The sequence below is a fragment of the Bos indicus x Bos taurus genome, chromosome 1 (assembly GCF_003369695.1).
Source record: "Bos indicus x Bos taurus breed Angus x Brahman F1 hybrid chromosome 1, Bos_hybrid_MaternalHap_v2.0, whole genome shotgun sequence".
Taxonomy (NCBI): Eukaryota; Metazoa; Chordata; class Mammalia; order Artiodactyla; family Bovidae; genus Bos; species Bos indicus x Bos taurus.
In genome coordinates, this window is record NC_040076.1 from 20,945,629 (window position 1) to 20,964,739 (window position 19,111).

At 35.1% G+C, this 19,111-nt stretch overlaps 1 protein-coding gene across 7 annotated transcripts in view; it reads right to left on the reverse strand.

Moving 5' to 3' along the window:
* Positions 1 to 3,684: 3,684 nt before the first annotated feature.
* The window catches only part of USP25 (ubiquitin specific peptidase 25), a 166,912-nt gene continuing 151,485 nt past the window's right edge, over positions 3,685 to 19,111 (reverse strand). For all 7 annotated transcript variants that reach the window (XM_027547591.1, XM_027547320.1, XM_027547143.1 and 4 more), the window contains 3 exons: positions 15,420 to 15,543; positions 11,120 to 11,315; positions 3,685 to 10,814 (listed from right to left, as the gene is read on the reverse strand). In XM_027547591.1, the coding sequence (XP_027403392.1) occupies positions 10,642 to 10,814; positions 11,120 to 11,315; positions 15,420 to 15,543 (493 nt within the window). In that variant the 3' untranslated portion in view covers positions 3,685 to 10,641. The remainder of the gene's footprint in view (positions 10,815 to 11,119; positions 11,316 to 15,419; positions 15,544 to 19,111) is intronic.

Below are 19,111 nucleotides of genomic sequence, written 5' to 3' on the forward strand. Positions count from 1 at the left end.
AAGATGTGGGTTTGATCCTTGGGTCAGGAAGATCCCATGCAGGAGAGTATGGCCACCCACTTCAGTATTCTAACCTGGAGAATCCCATGGACAGAGAAGCCTGGCAGACTACACTCCATAGGGTCACACAGTCAGACACAACTGAAATGACTTAGCACACATATACATATATATAATACATAATATATACATATACAATGTATGTAACAGGGCTTCCCAGATGGCTCGGTGGTAAAGAATCTGCCTGCCAACCAGGAGACACAGGTTTGATCCCTGGGTCAGGAAGATCCCCTGGAGAAGGAAATGGCAGCTGACTCCAGGAATCTTGCCTGGGAAATCTCATGGGCAGAGGAGCCTGGTGGGCTACAGTCCATGGGGTTGCAAAGAGTCAGACACAACTTAATGACTAAACAACAACAAAAAATATATATATAATTTTTTCTCTGTGGTTATGTTTTTCTTCTGTCTTTGTTATAGCCTGAACTCTACAACTCTGAAAGTCCATTTCCTAGAATCCTTCCTGTGTGGTTGCTAGTTAGCATGGGACAAAAGAATTGCAAGACTAGGAAAGTATTAATAGAAGTGAATGAGCCTTTGTTCTCTGAAGGCTAAGATATGCTGATTGATACACAGAGGTGCCGACAGGTTCCAACTTGCACCTGTTCACCCCATACCCAGCTTGTTCTTCAACTGCCAACTCTGTGACCGTAAGTTGCTTCAGGCCCATCATCATGGCAGCGTTGTATACAGGGTATACCTTCTGTTAAAAAGCAGAAACATTGCTTTGCTAACAAAGGTCCATAAAATGAAAGCCATGGTTTTTCCAGTAGTCATGTATGGATGTGAGAGCTGGACCCTGAAGAAGGCTGAACACCGAAGAATGGATGCTTTCAAACTGTGGTGTTGGAGAGGTTCTTGTCCCTTGGACTGCAAGGAAATCAAACCAGTCAATCCTAAAAGAAATCAACCCTGAAAATTAATTGGAAGGACTGATGCTGAAGCTGAGCTCCAATACTTTGGCCACCTGATGTGACGATCTGACTCACTGGAAAAGATCCTGATGCTGGGAAAGATTGAAGGAAGAAGAAGGGGACAACAGAGGGTGAGATGGTTGGATGGCATCACCAACTCAATGGACATGAGTTTGAGCAAAATCTGGGAGATGGTGAAGGACAGGGAAGCCTGGCATGCTGCAGTCCATGGGGGTGCAGAGTTGGACACGACGGAGTGACTGAACAACATACCTTTTTGTAGATCTAGGAACATTCTCTTCAGAGCTCCACTTCAGCAGCTGGTCATACTTGGCTTCCTAGGTTTACTGGTCAGTGACACCTCCTCTGATTTGCCAACTTCTGTCCTAGACTGTCACCTTCCAGCTCCTCCCATAATTGTGTTTTAATTATTATGAGTATCTTATCTCACAACTCATAGTTCTGCTTCCCTTATTTAACATCATAAATGTAGTTATTGGTATCAAGAGGCTCCAGAGTAACTGAATCTTGAGTACAGTAATCTATCATCTTTATCTTCAATTTGATTGGATTAAAATGAAATGATGTTGTCTGTCATAAAGAGGATGCTGGTAGTTCATGGACTGCAGTGGTTAAAACTGTGACTTAGATTATCATATGAAGTCACCTGTGGAAGGAGTGACTCTGTAGCTGCTGCTATATTTTGCTGACAACTTGTTATATCAAGAGATTGATTGGTTACATCAAAGTGTACTGAAGAATCTGAAGAAAGAAAATGATTTCAGGGCATTAAATTTCTATCTCAAAATCTGGGTAAAGGACAAGAAAACTAAAACTATCTTAAATTACCTTCCCAGGTGGCACTTGTGGTAAGGAACCTGCCTGCCAATGCAGGGGATGTAAGAGACTTGGATTCGATTCCTAGATCGGGAAGAGGCCCTGGAGGGGGGCATGGCAACCCACTCCAATATTCTTGCCTGGAGAACCCCATGGACAGAGGAGCCTGGCGGGCTATAATCCATAGAGTCGTATACAACTGAAGCAACTTAGCACACACATCTTAAATGAAAACCTTGTCTCCTATAGCCACAGGGACTTTTCTGGAAGTTTCCCCAGAATGATGTTTGCCCTTCAGAAGCAATTTTGATTCTGAGCATTTTTTACTTCCCTGAGGCTTAGATAGCCTCAGCCTCCTCCATTTTTTTACACATGTCCCTTGGTACCACCCATCCACAAATGGAAGCTAATGGAGCATTCTCCCTGTTTTAACCACTGTTCTCAGACCTATTTGCAGGAGATTCCAATTAGATTGAGGCCTTCTTTATATTTATTGGTTATTTATTTTCTGGGGGTTTCCAGATGTACAGAATTTCTTTCTTTTTTTTTACTCTGATATCTACTCATATTTGCTAAACCTGTCAAAAGTCTTGCCAAAATACAATAGCTGCATGCAGTTCGGCTTTATCCACTAGTATTTTGTAGCTTGTGAGAATGACTGTCACTTCATTTTGTTGAAAAATGCTGTCATTGGATTTTTCTTTAACTCTTTTTTTATGAAAAAGGATCTGGTTACATTTTAGAAAGTATGTTATCAAAATTATCTCACCCAAGCCACAAATCCAATCTTTAATTTTATTACTGCACTGCCATCTTGCACATTGCAAATACCTTCTCTCACTGCATTGCCTTGTCTCTTCACGCTCTTCAGGGAATCTTTTGATTGACAGAATTCTTAATGTCATGTGGTTATTAAATTTATCAAATATTTCCTTCATGTTTAATTCCTTTTCTGTTAAGAAGCCCACTGTTGTTTCAAGATCTTAAAGATATTCCCCATATATCATCTTCTAAAAGATTTAGACATCTGTGATTTAGCCATCATAGAACAGCTGGTATCAGAAAAAGTTTCCTGACATCAATAACCATTAAAATTGGATTTTAAAAATATGAAGCAACTCTTTTCAGTGTTAGGACAATGGACATACAAGGTGGCATTGCTTGAGGGCAGTGTAGAACATGCTTTCTTCCTGGAGACATTGTCAAAATATGGGCTACGAAAAGTGCAATCCAAACAGAGAGCAATTTTTTATTGGGTTAAATTTCCAGGACTAGGGAAGGCACACTGAAGTTTGAAACGGTTAGATGATTCTTCTTTTTCTAAGAAATTAAATGACCAGTTTGAAAGTGATTCCTATCTTTAAAATAATCATGCTTGTTGGTCCAAATTTTCAGCTAATCCTATGTGTTGTGTGGAAGTGTGAGCACAGCATAATTTTCATAATCATTTTAAGGGGTGGGGATAGTTATAATTAGTACTTAATTTCCTCTCAAGCCTTAGGCTTGTGATTTTAAGCTCACCAGACTACAAAAGAAAAACAAGGCTTAAAATTGAGCTTTTTTTCCACTTAAAATAATTTTAACATAAATGCTGACTTTTAAAATCATTTTAAAATTAATATACACTTCAAAATCAATTTCTAAAATGGTAAATATCAGATATAATTTGCTCAAACAAAAACTTCTATGTCCTCAATAATTTTCATGTGAGGTCCTGAGACCAAAAAGTTTGAGAGCTGCTATTCTATACCAGTAATATTCAGTTAGAAAGCATTTTTTTTTAAAGATGGGAAAAAGCAGCTCATTCATACCCACCACAGAAACATTAAACCATTTTAAGACACCTAGAATTAAAGACAAGAAATCATTTTAAAACTCTTCTAAAAGACATGAATTTAATAAAAGGATACACAATACTGGTTTTGGACAGGAAGACTCATCAATTGTAAATGCTCCATGATTATTCTATATGCCAATCTATGCAAGCCAACGTAATTACAATAAAAATGCCGGTAGGAATTTTTTTTTATTTAAAAAAAAAGATCGGATCATTTAGTTTATCTATAACAGAGTATGGAAAACTCTGGAGAAAATTTAGTATTTAAGAGCATCTGTGTTGGGGAGTAATGTGACAGATACTGTGAAAATGTATATTAGTTATAAAACAAACATTTTAAATCAATGTTAAAACAATAGTCATTAAATTAGTAATAGCAGTTGAATAGACAAAGACATTAAGTGGAACTAGAGTGTTCATAAATATCAAATATAAAAATTTATTATCTAGTGGAGATTACATTTTAGATCAGTAAGGGAAAAGAAATATGTTATAGACAATTAGATAATGGCAAAAATTTGTAAATTTTTACCTCATAATATAATTTCCAACTGCATTAAAGACTGACATAAAAAATGAAATCATAAAAATATCAGAAGAAAACATGGGTATTTTTATAATCTTCAACAAGGAAAATTCTTTCTAAACATGATATCCAAGGCAAAAATTTTAAAGTAGGTCAATAGATTTGATTACATAAAAATAAAGTTGTAAAATTGTAACATATAAGCAAGCTGAAAATAAATGACAGAATGAAAAAATTTGTAGTGTATAATAGAGAATGATTCCTAAAATGAGATATTGCAAATCTATAGACATGAACACCCAAAAGAAAAAGCACAAAGGTCAGAAGCAAGTACAAACAGCCATTAACATACTGAAATATATTCACTCTCATTAAAAATTTTAAAAATACAATAAACTTTTGGCTGTCTCTGAAAAATATTAAAAACTGACAAAATTCTATGCTGTTGATCCTGTAAAGAAATAAACTCTCATGCACTAGCGGCAGCAGTGTAGAGGAATGGCTTGAAGGACAGTTTGACAATTTAGCTCAAAATTTTCTGTCTGTATACTCCGTAACTCAGAAGTTATACATCTCCAAATGTAGCAGAAAGACAGAAAGGATTAAAGTAATACACACAAAGACGTAAGTAGCAGCCTACGTTGTATGTCCATGAATAAATATTGGACATCTTCCTTATAATCAAATACTATGGAGCAGTAAGAGTTTCTGGGAACTATGTCTACACCTATTATGTTTTAAAATTTTTATGAAAGGCATTTAGATACACGTGTATGTGTGTGTATGTATATGTGCACAGGCATAGCAAGATATCCAAGGGAATCAACACAAAAGTCTTAAGCTCTATTAAGTGTAAGTGTCTAACTCTGGGCAGACATGTGAATCTTGGTGGATTATTACTTCTAAGTTCGATAAATATACTGCCTGGCAGATACTGTGGCATATGGCACACAAGCAAAACACATGAGTGAGTGGGCATGAATTCATACATCCTTCCACTGCTGGTTTAAACAAAATAATGCATTAAATAGCATCATTAAAAAGTCTCATTTGGTTAAAAACATAGAGAGAGCAACAAGACTTCAATCAGAACTAGTGCATTTATTCTTGAGTTCCCAGAGATAGTCTGCAGATACATTTCTGAATATCTAGGGTTTCAGTGATTAACATGTTTGGATAAGAAGGAAATCTCTGAGAGGAAACTAGGGTGCAGGGTATACTCCTATTGTCTCTCAGTTCCAGTTCCACCCTTTCCCCCTGACTTGTGACGCTGGGGTTGGGACTTTGCAATGCATTTTGCAGATCTTTGTTGCACTTCATTTAGTTCTGCACTTCATTAGAAAAGTTGGAAGGCAGAAGGAGGAAAACAACATCTACCTCTGTCTTTGCTTGCCAATCCTACTAGTGACCTAATAATTTCAAATGATTCGTCTTCATTCAGCTCCTTTTAGAGAGCATTTAGGTGGTGAACGTTCTCAGGGGTTTGAGCACCAACTCCATGGAGACCATTTTCTGGAACTCCAAGGTTCTGGGAAGCCCCCTTTCCACCTTTCGTTTTCCTACTCCTAGGAACAGTAGCTGCATCCTGCAGGTAGGTTCCCTGGGTTACTTCTAGTGCCTCTACCACATTGCCCTGTTGAAATACCTCGTGTAGGCTCTTTTAACTGGATATGTCCCAGTACAGGTGCTCTCTGAAGAGCAGATGTAGTAGAGTGGTTCATGCCTGCAACAAGATGAGGAGACGTAAATGCTTAAGGCCAGTTTGCTTAGGTTGGCATTTTACAGGTTGTTTGAAGATGTCCGTATTAGCAAGGCTTGGAAGTACTTCTATCCAATCAAACTTCCTGCGATAATAGAAATGTCCTAAAATGTGTTGTCCAATAGGTAGCCAACATCACTATTGAGAATCTGAAATATGGCTAGGATAACTAATTTTACTTTTATTGGGCTTAAACAGCCGCAGGTGGCTAGTGGCTATCATGCTAGACCAGGCAGGTCTGGGGTGACTGGAGGACCAGACAACCTGCAAGGCTGCACCTCTGTTAATTTGCCAGGTATTTTAACAGATACTAGGGTTACAAAATCAGGAGATACTATCTCCTTCTAAAGAAGTGGAGGCCAGCAAAGGAAGATAGAGCAAAACCACTTTGAAAGATGATTCTGCCAACAGTATGTAAGATGGACTAACGTGGCAAGCTCAAAGACAGGCCACTCAGAGCAAATGCAACTGTCCTAATTAGATGAGGAATCTCACTGACAGTAGTGAGGGGTGCACGTGCAAGTGAAAATCTGACCTGTCAACACCTGGTAATCAAGGGGAAATAAAAGCAGAATTGAGAATAATCCCTATTTCTGAATCAGTGTATCACTCTCTAAGAGAAAATAAGAGAATCAGGTTTGGGAAGAGGTGGTGAATTCAGTTTTGGATCTGCGGAATTTAAAGTGCCCATGAAACATCCAAGTCTCTGTGTTGAACAGACACATGGACACACACATGGATCTAAAATGTACAAAGGAGGTTCAGGGAGGAACACACACTTGTGAATCAGAAGCATGCAGGCAGTATAAGAAGACAAACCAGCTGCTATGACTGTCCGGGAAGCATGAAGAGTTAGAAGCGGGCCAAGAATAGACACCTTGACAATATTTGAGTAGAAAGAAAACAAAAGAATGAGAATAATGCAAAGAAACCTGTCTCAGGAAGGCAGAGATTCTGAAAATTACTAGCCGAAGCCAACAATGACAAACTATAAAATGGCTGACAATAAATTGAATACTCAGACTGTGACATTTGCCGAGAGTGTTTCTTTACTATAGAAACCCATTTCATCTTCTAAAGGAATCATATAAGGCAGTTTTTACCGTAATCCTATTTTATAGTGAAGGAACTTAGGCACAGAGGAGTTAAAGAGTTCACTCAAGACCAAACACAGTAATCCAGAGAGTCCACGAGTTAAGGGCTGAAAAACATTGGAGAGCAGCTTCGTGGAGCACAGACTAAACTGGGCATGCTGTATGGCTGAGGGGGTCATCTGAAAATTTGAACGCCCTGCCTTTTCATGTGACTTACAACAATGCAGAAGGCAAGTTTCTCTGCCCTACTTTAGCCAGGCTCAGCTAGCCTCTGAAGGGAAGGCCACAGGTGATCCTTAGAAAAATTCAAGTTGAAGAATTTACTCAATGTTCTCAAACATCTGTCACTGTAAAAGGCCTTTAAGAATTCACATGATAAGAAAGGACCTAGACACCTTTTGTAAAGAAAGCTACTCATATGCTTTTGATCCACAACTAGGCTTAAGGATACATAACTGGCTCCAGATTATTGAAAAAGAACCATTTGCTAAAGGACAAACAAATTGTACAGGCTTTGGGCTAATACAAAACAAAAAAAGTGAGTTTTCTAATTCTGTCAAAGAGCAAATATGTTCCCCATGTAATGAATGTACTTTTAATTAAATTTATTTAATTAACTCATTCCATACATTTTGCTTGTACTTTCCTTGTAACACTGGGTTATCATTAATGTCTATTCCTTATCACAACCTGGTTAACAATTAACTGTAAATTTACAAGTATGGGGGTGAAAAATTGGAGGGGGTCATACCCAAGCTCCTTAACTTTCTTGGTAAATTAAGATCCTATTTTACTGGAGCAGCGTCAAACGGGAGGTTCAAGGACGGTAGTGAAGGTGTGAGAAGAACTGTGCATGGAATAAATAGGGAATCCAAAATTCTGGTGCGTGTGTCTGTGTGCATTCAACTGTGTACATCGTTCCCTCAGTCATGACTCTTACTTTTATCTGCATACCAATGTAAAATCTAAAAAAAATAATTACACAAAGTCGTCCTACTCACCCTTCCCAAGTATCCTGTGGGATTTTACTTTTGGAGGATGACAATAGGGCTCAGAGGTCGCAGTCAACAAATCTGAATCACAAAGACACTGAACTTCTAGAGCATTAGACACAGGAGGAGAGAATCCACCTTAGTCTTAGTAAATCTAAAGCTAAGGAAAAGGATTTTTAGTTCCTTCCTTTAAAGTGTCAGTGAGAGAAATAATGAAGTTTCCAATAAACAAGGGTTCAAAAAGATGCCAGGGATTATTTAGTACTGTGGTTCTCAAACTTCAGCAGATAGCAGAATCTTCTGAAGGACTTGTTCAAACTTGTTAACTCTTCAAGCTTAACAAGTGTTAAATCAGTAGTTCTGATGTGGGGCTCAAGAATTTTCAATTCTAACATGTCCCCAGATGATGCTGAATCTGCTGGTCTGAAGACATTTTGAGAAGTAGTTATTTAGTGTAGTTAGTGCATTGTATTTTAACGAATCTGAAAAGAATTACAGGTTTTCAGCCTTACTGGTGGCTACAGTCTCCTGATACACAATCTTATAAGTTCCTCCAAGTCTTAACTTCCATTTGAATTCTACCTTAAATTTTTACAAAATGTAATTTTCGGGGAGTGGGAAAGGAGTACTGCAGTAATCAAAATGAGAGTCATTAAGTGAAAGTGAAATCTGCCATGGCCAATAGTTCTATGAGGTTTTGATTTTTAAATTACTAGCCCTAAGTTATACTTAATCCAGTACATAATGTAAGAAAACTTCACTGACCTAAACCATTAGATTAAAAGCAGATATAAAAACGAGTTGCTTCTTCAGGTCTTAAAAAAGGTCACTTTTTAAAAGAAGAACTTCAGATTCATAATTAGGAATGAATAAACTGGCTTTAACTACAGAGTAAATATAATACTTACCTGGATGTGCCTTATAAAAGAAGTAATTTCCATATGGTGTTTAGCAGATTGTGTCTCAGTAGTCAATTATACACAAACAACTTTACTGTTATGGTAGAATACCATAAAATGCTGAAGATACTTTATAATTGCTTTGATGATACACGTGAAGTTTCTAAACTTTCAACATGACTTGAAAATCGATGCAGAATACTAATTCTGCTAAGTAGAGAATTTAAAATCTAAACCAAAGCACATTCTGATGGCTATAATATACAAAATTTAACTTTACAAAGAAATAGCAATTTATCATTAATACCTTAGCAGTACATTGATATCTTTATAAGGAGTATTATATAACAGCTTAATATTTTCTTATTCTTCTTCCATCCAGATCTTTTATGAGAGGCACTTATAAAAAGCACTAGTTTTGGTGACGCTGTAACAAACATACACATAGTATAATGATATATTTTACTATGCTGACAAAGTATCATTTATAAAGAAATTTTTATAAATTCAAAAATAGGTTGTTGGTAGCATGATTACCTTTAAAGCATTGGATTTCATTCACAATATTACTTCATTAATCTTAAATAGCAGTTCCACCTATAAAATGTTCTACAGTTTTTTTCCTTTTTGAAAAGGAAGTAAATAAATGCAGGGAAGATACTCATATAATTTCTAGTTCAACAATATCAACTTCCATTTCACAGCATTGATTAGTAGAGAACATTTGCAATTAAAGTAGTATACAATTTACAAAAATAGAATGATTATATAATGCAAACACCGTCCTCCATTATGAAGAATGTGTGTGTGTATGTGTGTATGTATGTGTGTGTGTGTGTGTATATATATATATAATATATACATATTCATAGTTCTCATAAGTTTCACTATTAAATAGCCCTTATTCAAGTACTTTTTGTTTTCTGCTATCTCTTGGAATAATCACCTTGCTATATTATATGTAAATACATTAAAAAAATTAAAGGTTAATCTAAGAAAAGGTTAAAAGTTTCAGTGTCGTTGACTTAAATATCAGCTGCTCACTTCAGTTAAAACCTGATTTGAATTCAAAACAGGTTTAGGTGCCATACTAAGTTTAACAACTTAGTCAAAAATATAGATATAATATTTAAGTATCAAATACTCAGTAAATTTCTAATGTCCTAACATTACAGCAAAATTAAAAGTCTGGATTAATCTGTTAATCACCCATAAACAATCCCCAGGAAAAAATTCATTTATATAACTAAAAAAATACACTAATATATAATATATCTGCTTACAAACACATAGGTAGCCATAAATAAAACTTTATTCTTTAATTTCATTTACAAGCTACCAAATATTATGTATTGTACACAGTGCTGAACACTTAAATGGCTATAGTCACGGAGGATCCAGACTGAATGGAAAGCTGTAGATCAAGAAAAGATAAAAGCAAAGTAATACTGTAACAGAAAAGTGGCAAAAGCATGGTTTTGCCATAATAAAATCAATCGGATTGGTAATCATACATCAGTTCTGGTTAAAACAAAGTCTGAGCGCCATGCGATTCTCAGCTTTATTGTTTGCAGTCTGGCTAAAGTCTGTAGAGTCAATTTGTCTTTTGCAGTTATTAAAATAAAAGTTAAAAATTATAGCAGCAACAAGCACACCCTGTGACAGGAAGGCAAGGGCTAAGAACTAAAAACTTTTATACAGTGTGTTCAGGGAGAGTATGTGCAGTTTATCTTCCATCAGCAGGAGTTCGACTGAGGGACAGCATGATTCGGGTAAATCGCTCACAGAGTTCGTGTGTGGAGTACGGAGGTAACTTAGGCGGCTCATGGAAACCTTTAATCTCCGTAGAACAATCAAGCAGCTTTGGCAGAAAATCTGTCAGCTTCTCTTGGAGGTTTGCTACAAATACAAACAATCAGATATAACTAAAAACTGACAGGGAGACAAATTATCTTCAACAAGATTTATTAATTTAGAGTAGACAGCTGATATTTTGTTTCAAAGCATGCAAAATCATTGCCATTTAGAAGGAAGAAGTAAAGCATGAATGGCAACAGCAGTATGTACAGCTTAGTTTGTAAATAAGAAAAAAAAATCATGTGAATGTAACAATGTCACAGAATATAAAAATGATAACTAACATCTAATTCTAACAGCTTTTAATCCCAACAACTCAGGAATCCACTAGCATTGTTTCAACTTACATTCCATTTCTTGTCCAAGATAGGAACACCATCGATTTCTCATATCTTCCACAGCAAGTATGTCTTTCTCTTCCATTTCATCCACCAATAACAAGGGCAAAAATGGGACAATAAATTCATTCATGATAATCAGACCATTGTTTACTTCTCTATCCTCTCCAGATTCAAACAGTTCTGCAGCTTGCTCATTTAATTTCTTAATGCAATGAGAGAGAGAAAAAAAACAGGTTTGTTTCTTTTTTCAATTAAATAAAAATATCTCAGAATAATGAAGGCAACATAATAAGCATGTTTGCAAACATTAATAGAACAAATGGAAATTAGAAAAGGCAACCTCAGCTTATTGAGCGAGCAAAGTTCCTTAGAAAAGGATATGCATGTTACTATAGAAATAAGAGTAAAAAAAAAGAAGTCAGAGAAATAGTGTTGTCATGTTTTTAAAGTTCATATTCAGTTTATTTTACTTTGATCATCACTATAGGAACCATTTTTAAATTAATTGTCCAGAGGTGAATTACCCCAACTCTAAAATATGATAAGCAATCAAAGTAATTTTAAAAGCAAAGAAATTCAGATTCTATACTAATTCTGAAAAACTCATCTTTTCCATAAATGTCAACTGAACAGGGACTGTTATATTTCTTGATACAAAAATATAAAGGTAATCAATTAAATCATTTATTTCTTCAAAATATTCTTACTCAGTACATGCCATGTGCCAGAAACTGCTTTAGTTGCAGGGGTACCCAAATGATTAATAAGAAAACTCTCATGGAGCTTACAATCTGTTACAATACAGGGATCAGTAACATTTTCTCTGTAAAGGACAAGACAGGAAATAGTTTAGGCTCTGAGGGCTATATAGTCTATGTTGCAATAGTCTATGTTAATATTGTTGCACCAAGACAGTCATATGTAAATGATTGGGCAGGGCTATGTTTCAGTAAAACTTCATTTATAAAAACAAGTGGCAGGCTGGAGCAGAGGCCAAGCATGCTGACATCTAATTAAATAGAAGAAAGAAATCCATGAGATGAGAAATACAGACATGGGAGATAGAAAAAAGACACAGGGATGCTGCTGCTAAGTCGCTTCAGTCGTGTCCGACTCTGTGCGACCCCAGAGACGACAGCCCACCAGACTCCCCAGTCCCTGGGATTCTCCAGGCAAGAACACTGGAGTGGGTTGCCATTAGACTTAAAACACTTTTTTAAATTGGAGGATAATTGCTCTAACAATGTTGTGTATGTGAATCAGCTATAAGAATACATATATCCCCTCCATCAGGAGCCTCCCTCCCACCTGCCCGTAAGACGTTTATGTCTGAAATCTCACGTTTACAGAATGAAAAGTATGATTTTTAAATAATCTTCGTATTTTAAGAATAATTTAAATTATAAAAATCATATTATTTCTTAGGTTTATGACATTCTTGTGCAATTCATCTTGACTTTGTAAAAGCTTATGCTAAAAGTCCAATTCAGCCACTAAGTAATTATCTAACAGTCAGCAGACAACTAATTGCCTAGCTTCAGCTTCTTTATATGAAAAATGGCATACTATATAACCTTCCTCACATAGTGGCTAAGAGGATTAAACTAGATAAGCCTGTAAGTGTATAGTGTAATTTTTACAATTTGCATTCAAAGATATTATTATTCTGAATTTGATATTATGTTTACTAAATCAAAACAGATCCTAGAAACAACTTAAGCATAGTTATGTCCAAAGCCAGCCTTATTCATCCTCTTCAGAGTCCCCAAAGCCAAAGACAGAACAGAACTAGTAAGTCATGAGGCTTTAATGCCTCTATTTTCTTCTTCCCACTCATCTAATCGTTACCGATCATCTCCTTTACCATTTACATAACTTCTCTTTCATACTGTACCTCTTAGAGACTCTTCCTCTTTTCCCTATCTTTCCTAGGGTTCTTTGTTTCAATCTTTACTCCATTCCAGTCCATATTCAAGTATACTACTGCCAGAATTATTTTCTAAAAACAAAACTGATTATGCCCAATTTATTCCAACTTTACAACCAACTCATGAGAATGGTGCATAAGCTTCTACACAGTTTGACATCAACAAACACTGTTGGCTTCATCACTTCCACCTAAACTTGTTCCTCATAACTAAGCCACAATAGACTTATCTTCATTTTCTGTTGTACACTCTCCATGTCTTTTCATATGATATTCCTTTGTCTAGAATTTCTTGCCCCTTCTATACAAGGCACAAAATGCCTATTTATACATCAGGATACAGATCAGTGTTTATCTTATTTCTTAAGCTTCTCTCCAACAATTCCAAACATACTATGTTGTGTATTTCTCACAACAATACTTATTCTGAAATACAAAAATTACTTGTATACATCTCTCACCAGATTGAATTCTCTTAGGATATAATAATGGCTCTTATCTTTGTATCCCTCAGAATCTGATACTCAGTAAATTCTCAAAAAAAGCAAAACAAAAAAAAAAACTAAAAAAGGAAAAAAGAAAACACCTAAAAGGAACACTAAAATTCTCTTGAAGCTTCATTTAAATTCCTATATGAAACAATATATGCGGCTGGCTTACTAATATAAAATGATAAACACTGTTTACCATAATATAAACACTGTCTACCATTATGGTAGACAGTATTTTAGTTGTGTTTATGTTTAAAAGAGGTTTACCAAAATATTTCAATATTCCAACACTGCAAAGTTTTACATTAAAAAGTGCTTTGATTCATTCAATGTATGAATTATGAACCTGAATATAATTCAGATCTTCCTTCTTGGGCATTGATTAAAAACCTTTTGAAACTGACCATATTAAGAATGGGATTCCCTGGTGGCTCAGAGGTAAAGAATCTGCATGCCAATGCAGGAGATGCAGGTTTGATCCCTGGGTCGGGAAGATACCCTAGAGAAGGAAATGGCAACACATGCCAGTATTCTTGCCTGCAGAATTCCATAGACAGAGGAGCCTGGCGGGCTACAGTCTACAGGGTCACAAGAGAGTCAGACATGACTTAATGACTAAAGAACAACAAATTAAGAATATCGTCCTTGATGGATACAAACCATCAATAATTAAAGTCTTAAAACATATTCAAATGCAATAAAATCAGCTAAGAGAAAAATAACAAAATCACAGGCTTCTACTGTTGCCATTCAAAAATTCTGAAGACATAATGCAGACTACAATTAACATATACTTCGGATTTCTTTGGAAGGAATGATGCTAAAGCTGAAACTCCAGTACTTTGGCCACCTCATGCGAAGAGTTGACTTATTGGAAAAGACTCTGATGCTGAGAGGGATTGGGGGCAGGAGGAGAAGGGGACGACAGAGGATGAGATGGCTGGATGGCATCACTGACTCGATGGACCTGAGTCTGAGTGAACTCTGGGAGTTGGTGATGGACAGGGAGGCCTGGCGTGCTGCGATTCATGGGGTCGCAAAGAGTCGGACACGACTGAGTGACTGAACTGAACTGAACTCAGTTCTACTGAAAGAAAACATTTCAGAAAACCTACTGAAAGTATTTTTAAAGTACATGTAAACCAAGTAACCTATATTGGCTTAAAAATGATATACTCTTGCATACCTTTATGTATTTTATAGAAAAAAAAAATGACTTAGAGGTTCACAATCTATAGTCACGTTAATAGCTAAATGAAATCCAATCATAAAAAGTATAAAGATGGAATTTGTGGTTTTACATTAAAGATAAGCAAAGTCAAGAAACATTAACAAAATATTCTAGATATCCAGAAAGTAAACTGGTGGGGAAAAAGAACTGCTGAAAATATTTAAGTTCATAACAACAATATTTAAGCACATACACAGTAAAAATACTTGAGGAAAAAATTTCAATGACCAAATGGAAAAAAACTTCATATTACAATGAATTATTTAACATTATGTACACCAAATATACTCTTTAAAAAAACAGAAAAATCTATTCTTTTTCTGGAGTAATAATAATGATAATTTATCATACTATTCAGCACCTCTTCTGCATCAAAAAAGGGAATGGTAGAATGAGAAGAAATCTAGATATAAAAATTAATTATTCTGATCTCATTTTAAGAACATTTCTTATTTACCATCTGTAAAATTTAAGATTCTTAAATAAGAAGGGATAAAGGATTGAGTGTATTCTCCCACCTCAAGGAAGTAGACCCAGAAGACAGACATCATCACGACAATTAGGCCATCAGAATTTATAGTCATTTACATGAGTCTAAAACATTGCCCAATGTAAAACAATATGATAGAGTAAACACACAGTGTGCCTTCAACTTACTAGTAAACATTCTCTTCTATAATGTGATATCAATTCTTCATCATGTCCTCTGTATGGGCCTCTGGACAACAGTTCTTTGTTATTCTGATAAGCACAGATAAGGAAGAGCAAGGAATCTATATAACTTAAAAAAAAGAAGTACAGCATCAGTATTTTATTTTTGTAAAAGAAGGGCAACTACAATTACAAAACATTTTTAAGTATTTACATTTTAAGTATATTTACATTTTGATTATCTAGATCAACATTAAAATAAAACATCTGATGATACATTGTATGCCTGAGTATCTCTAGAGCAACAGCTCATATGAAGCTAGTAGACAGTTGTTTTAAAACTAAAACAAAGAAAAAAAAACAAAAAAAATTGAGCTACAAAGTTAGAAAAAACTGGGAGAAAAAGGCCAAACTGATTAATTCAGACAGTCCCTTGTCTTCTTTGCTAATTCTTTCCATTTAGATTCAAAATTAACACTGACGTGAAAGTCAACAGTCTACTTTTTTAGCGACACCATGACATTTTGTTTGAGGGACTGATCAGGTTACTTTGCTTATCACAAACATCATTTGATTCATTAAATGACTATTTTTAGTCACTTTGTTTTTTTTTTTTTTTTTCCCCTATGGGAGGGCACAGTTCCAGTCATTGAGAAAAATTAACAGAGAATAGAATATCCAAAAGAGCTGGGTGAAGTAGAAAAGGAAAAAATGCTTCCAAATCTGGGAAATCAAGTGGAATACAAACACTAACATAAAAGGCAGACAGGGTTAAGCCTTTGTTTAATATTTAATATTGCTATAACTCTAGACCTTATGAAGTTCAAACCAAGTTTTAAAAAGGGAATATGACACAAATACTTCAGTATAGTATTTGGCTCTAAAATGATTATCCCTCCTCTAACATGCTGTAGGACAAATATATACAGTTGTATATCTGTATGGGCTTCCTTGGTGGCCCAGTGGTAAAGAATCTGCCTGCAATAAGGAGACACAGGTTTGATCCCTGGGTCAGGAATATCCCCTGTAGGAGGGCATGGCAACCCACCTATTCTTGCCTGGGGAATCCCATAGACAGAGGAGCCTGGTGGGCTACAGTTCACGGTGTCACAAATGAGTCGGACTTTACTTAGTGACTAAAACAACAATAGTATATTTATATAACTGAAATATGAAAAATGTTTTAAGATGATACCGCCTATGAGCCAATTTTTCTACTCATAGCATATCTTACAAATTCTGAAAAATGCAACATCCTAAGAAGTGAAATGCTGTACAGAAACAATATTTTATAACTCTTTAAGTAATACTGCCCATCATTGTTACTGTTTGTTAATTTCAGGTGCTCAGACACAAACAAGTCAATGAATGATACAGTCCAAACGTTAAATGCAGAATTATGGGGAAATAAACATGCTCATTCATGACAAATCAAATTACACATCTGAAACTACTTCATTAAACATATGTTCTTTTAAATATTTTTTGAAAACAGCTTTTCCCAGGGATTTGTTTTTGCTTAAATTTAGGGCATGAAATCTTATTTTGAAATAATATGGGTACAGTCTCAGCTAAAGCTTTTTTTGTTTAGAGAGTGACAATAGTATTAAACGCTGTCTTGTGCCACTAAGTTGAATTAGTCTGCTCGCACATCTACCTTTCCTTTTACAGCCATTAAGTTCCCAGCTGAGAGGTTTCCCTGGAATGGCATCCATATCTGGCATTCTAGACCTGAGTCATCTCTCTGAGAATAGCTCTGAAACCATGAACTTATTCCAATTTTCTAGTGAAGTACACAGAATGTTCCACATTTTATCAGCCTTTAAAGTGCTTTCATTTCAAGTAAATTAGAATAAAATTCAGCAGTCCAGTTACCAAAATCTTATTTAAGATAAAATAAGACTATGTAGCCTGGTAGATTCTCTTTAATTTTCATTTTTACTGCTGTAAAATTATGGTTCCTAAAAACATGATTTCATTTCACTACTCATAACAATAGCCCATTAATAAATATTCAATTTATGGCTTTCAAGTGCTATGTTTTAATTAAAAAAAAAAGGTTTGACAGAGCATTTTGCCAGCATCTTATATACTGCTAGTTATGGTAACCGCTACATTTGTGGTATAATTAACATTTCTTTTTACAAAATTTGATAAATATTATTTGCCACAACCACTAATTTCCTAATGTTCCTTGATATTTCCAATTTAATAATAAAAATTTGCCATGATAAGAATATTCATTTTACCAATAAGAATATATTTAAGATTAAGTAAATTATGAAATTTAAACACAATTTATTTAAGTCCTTTAACAAATGCTAGCTCAGAAAAGCTAATGCAGAAGTGATGCAGAGAGCAAGGGAAAAAGTTTCATCTTTTTAGTTCTTACTGAGATAACAAATACACTTTGTCCTTTTCTTATTTCATTAAATAATATAAGAACACAGAGGCCTTTATTTCAATTTTTCTCTCCCTAGTCAGCTGTGTGACCTTGGCAAAGTTATTGTATCACTTTGGAGCCTAGTTTATCTGTTAAATGGAAAAGCCTTTTACACATGCTATTCTATTGTAAGGGTATATTAATATTTTTCTTAGAAACCTTAATCTCTAAAATCCTAAAGCAAATTAGAATATTCCTATTTAAGAAATAAAATGTTGGCCAAAATATGATTTTACAAAAGAGAGCTATTGATCAAAATATTTTCTACTTCAGCTGACCAAAGTGAATTATCTTAGAAGTACACAATCACTAGGACTTTAATAATTTGTCTCCAAGTATTAACATCACTTTCTACTTTGCTACTTTTGTGTGTTAACTTTTAAGATTTCGATGGCATTGTGCTTGGTCCAATGAACAGAGGGGCACTGTTCAATCAAACTTCCTGCAGTAATGGAAGTGGTGTGTCTGTGCTGGCCAAAACAGCAGCCATTAGTCACATGTGACTACCGGGCATCTGAAACGTGGCTAGTATGACTGAGAAACTGAAAAGTTTTAAAAATTTTAATTAAATTAAATTGTTCTACATGGCTCGTTAGCCACCATCTTGTACAGCATAGTTCTAGAAGTAATACTCCATTCTGGCATTTAAAAAAATAGCATTAGTACTTCTAGTGGAGGTAAAATACACAATAAAAAAGAAAAAAAAAAGAAATCAATATCCTTTTTACTTGGTGGCAATATTACAGTGCATATGAAACATGGCACTTAAAAAATCCTTAGTCAAGTAAATTAATGTTGAAGGATATGAATTAAATACATGGATAATAAATAAATGCAATATGTTAATAATCTATAGTGCTCAATAAATCAATATGAAGCCTTTCTTCTCAGTAACAATAACAATTTGATAAGTAGAAATTCCTTTAAAATCACCTGTAATTTGTATGGGAAGCAATCTAAAATATTTACAATTGCAATATTTAGAAGACAAGAGATCAGTTTTCTAAAGATATATTTTTTACAGTACCTGGAATTTCAGAAAAAGAGACACATTAGAAACATTTGCTAATTTGCAATCAAGACTAAACTCAGAAAGAACAGGAAGAAGGTTAGTGACAGGAAGGTGGATGTGAATACAAAGAATTCCATTTGCAGGCTACCAGCTGCTTTGAAAGTGAACATGAAAATTGCTCAGTCACATCTGACTCTTTGCGACCCCAAGGACTGTAGTCCATGGAATTCTCCAGGCCAGAAT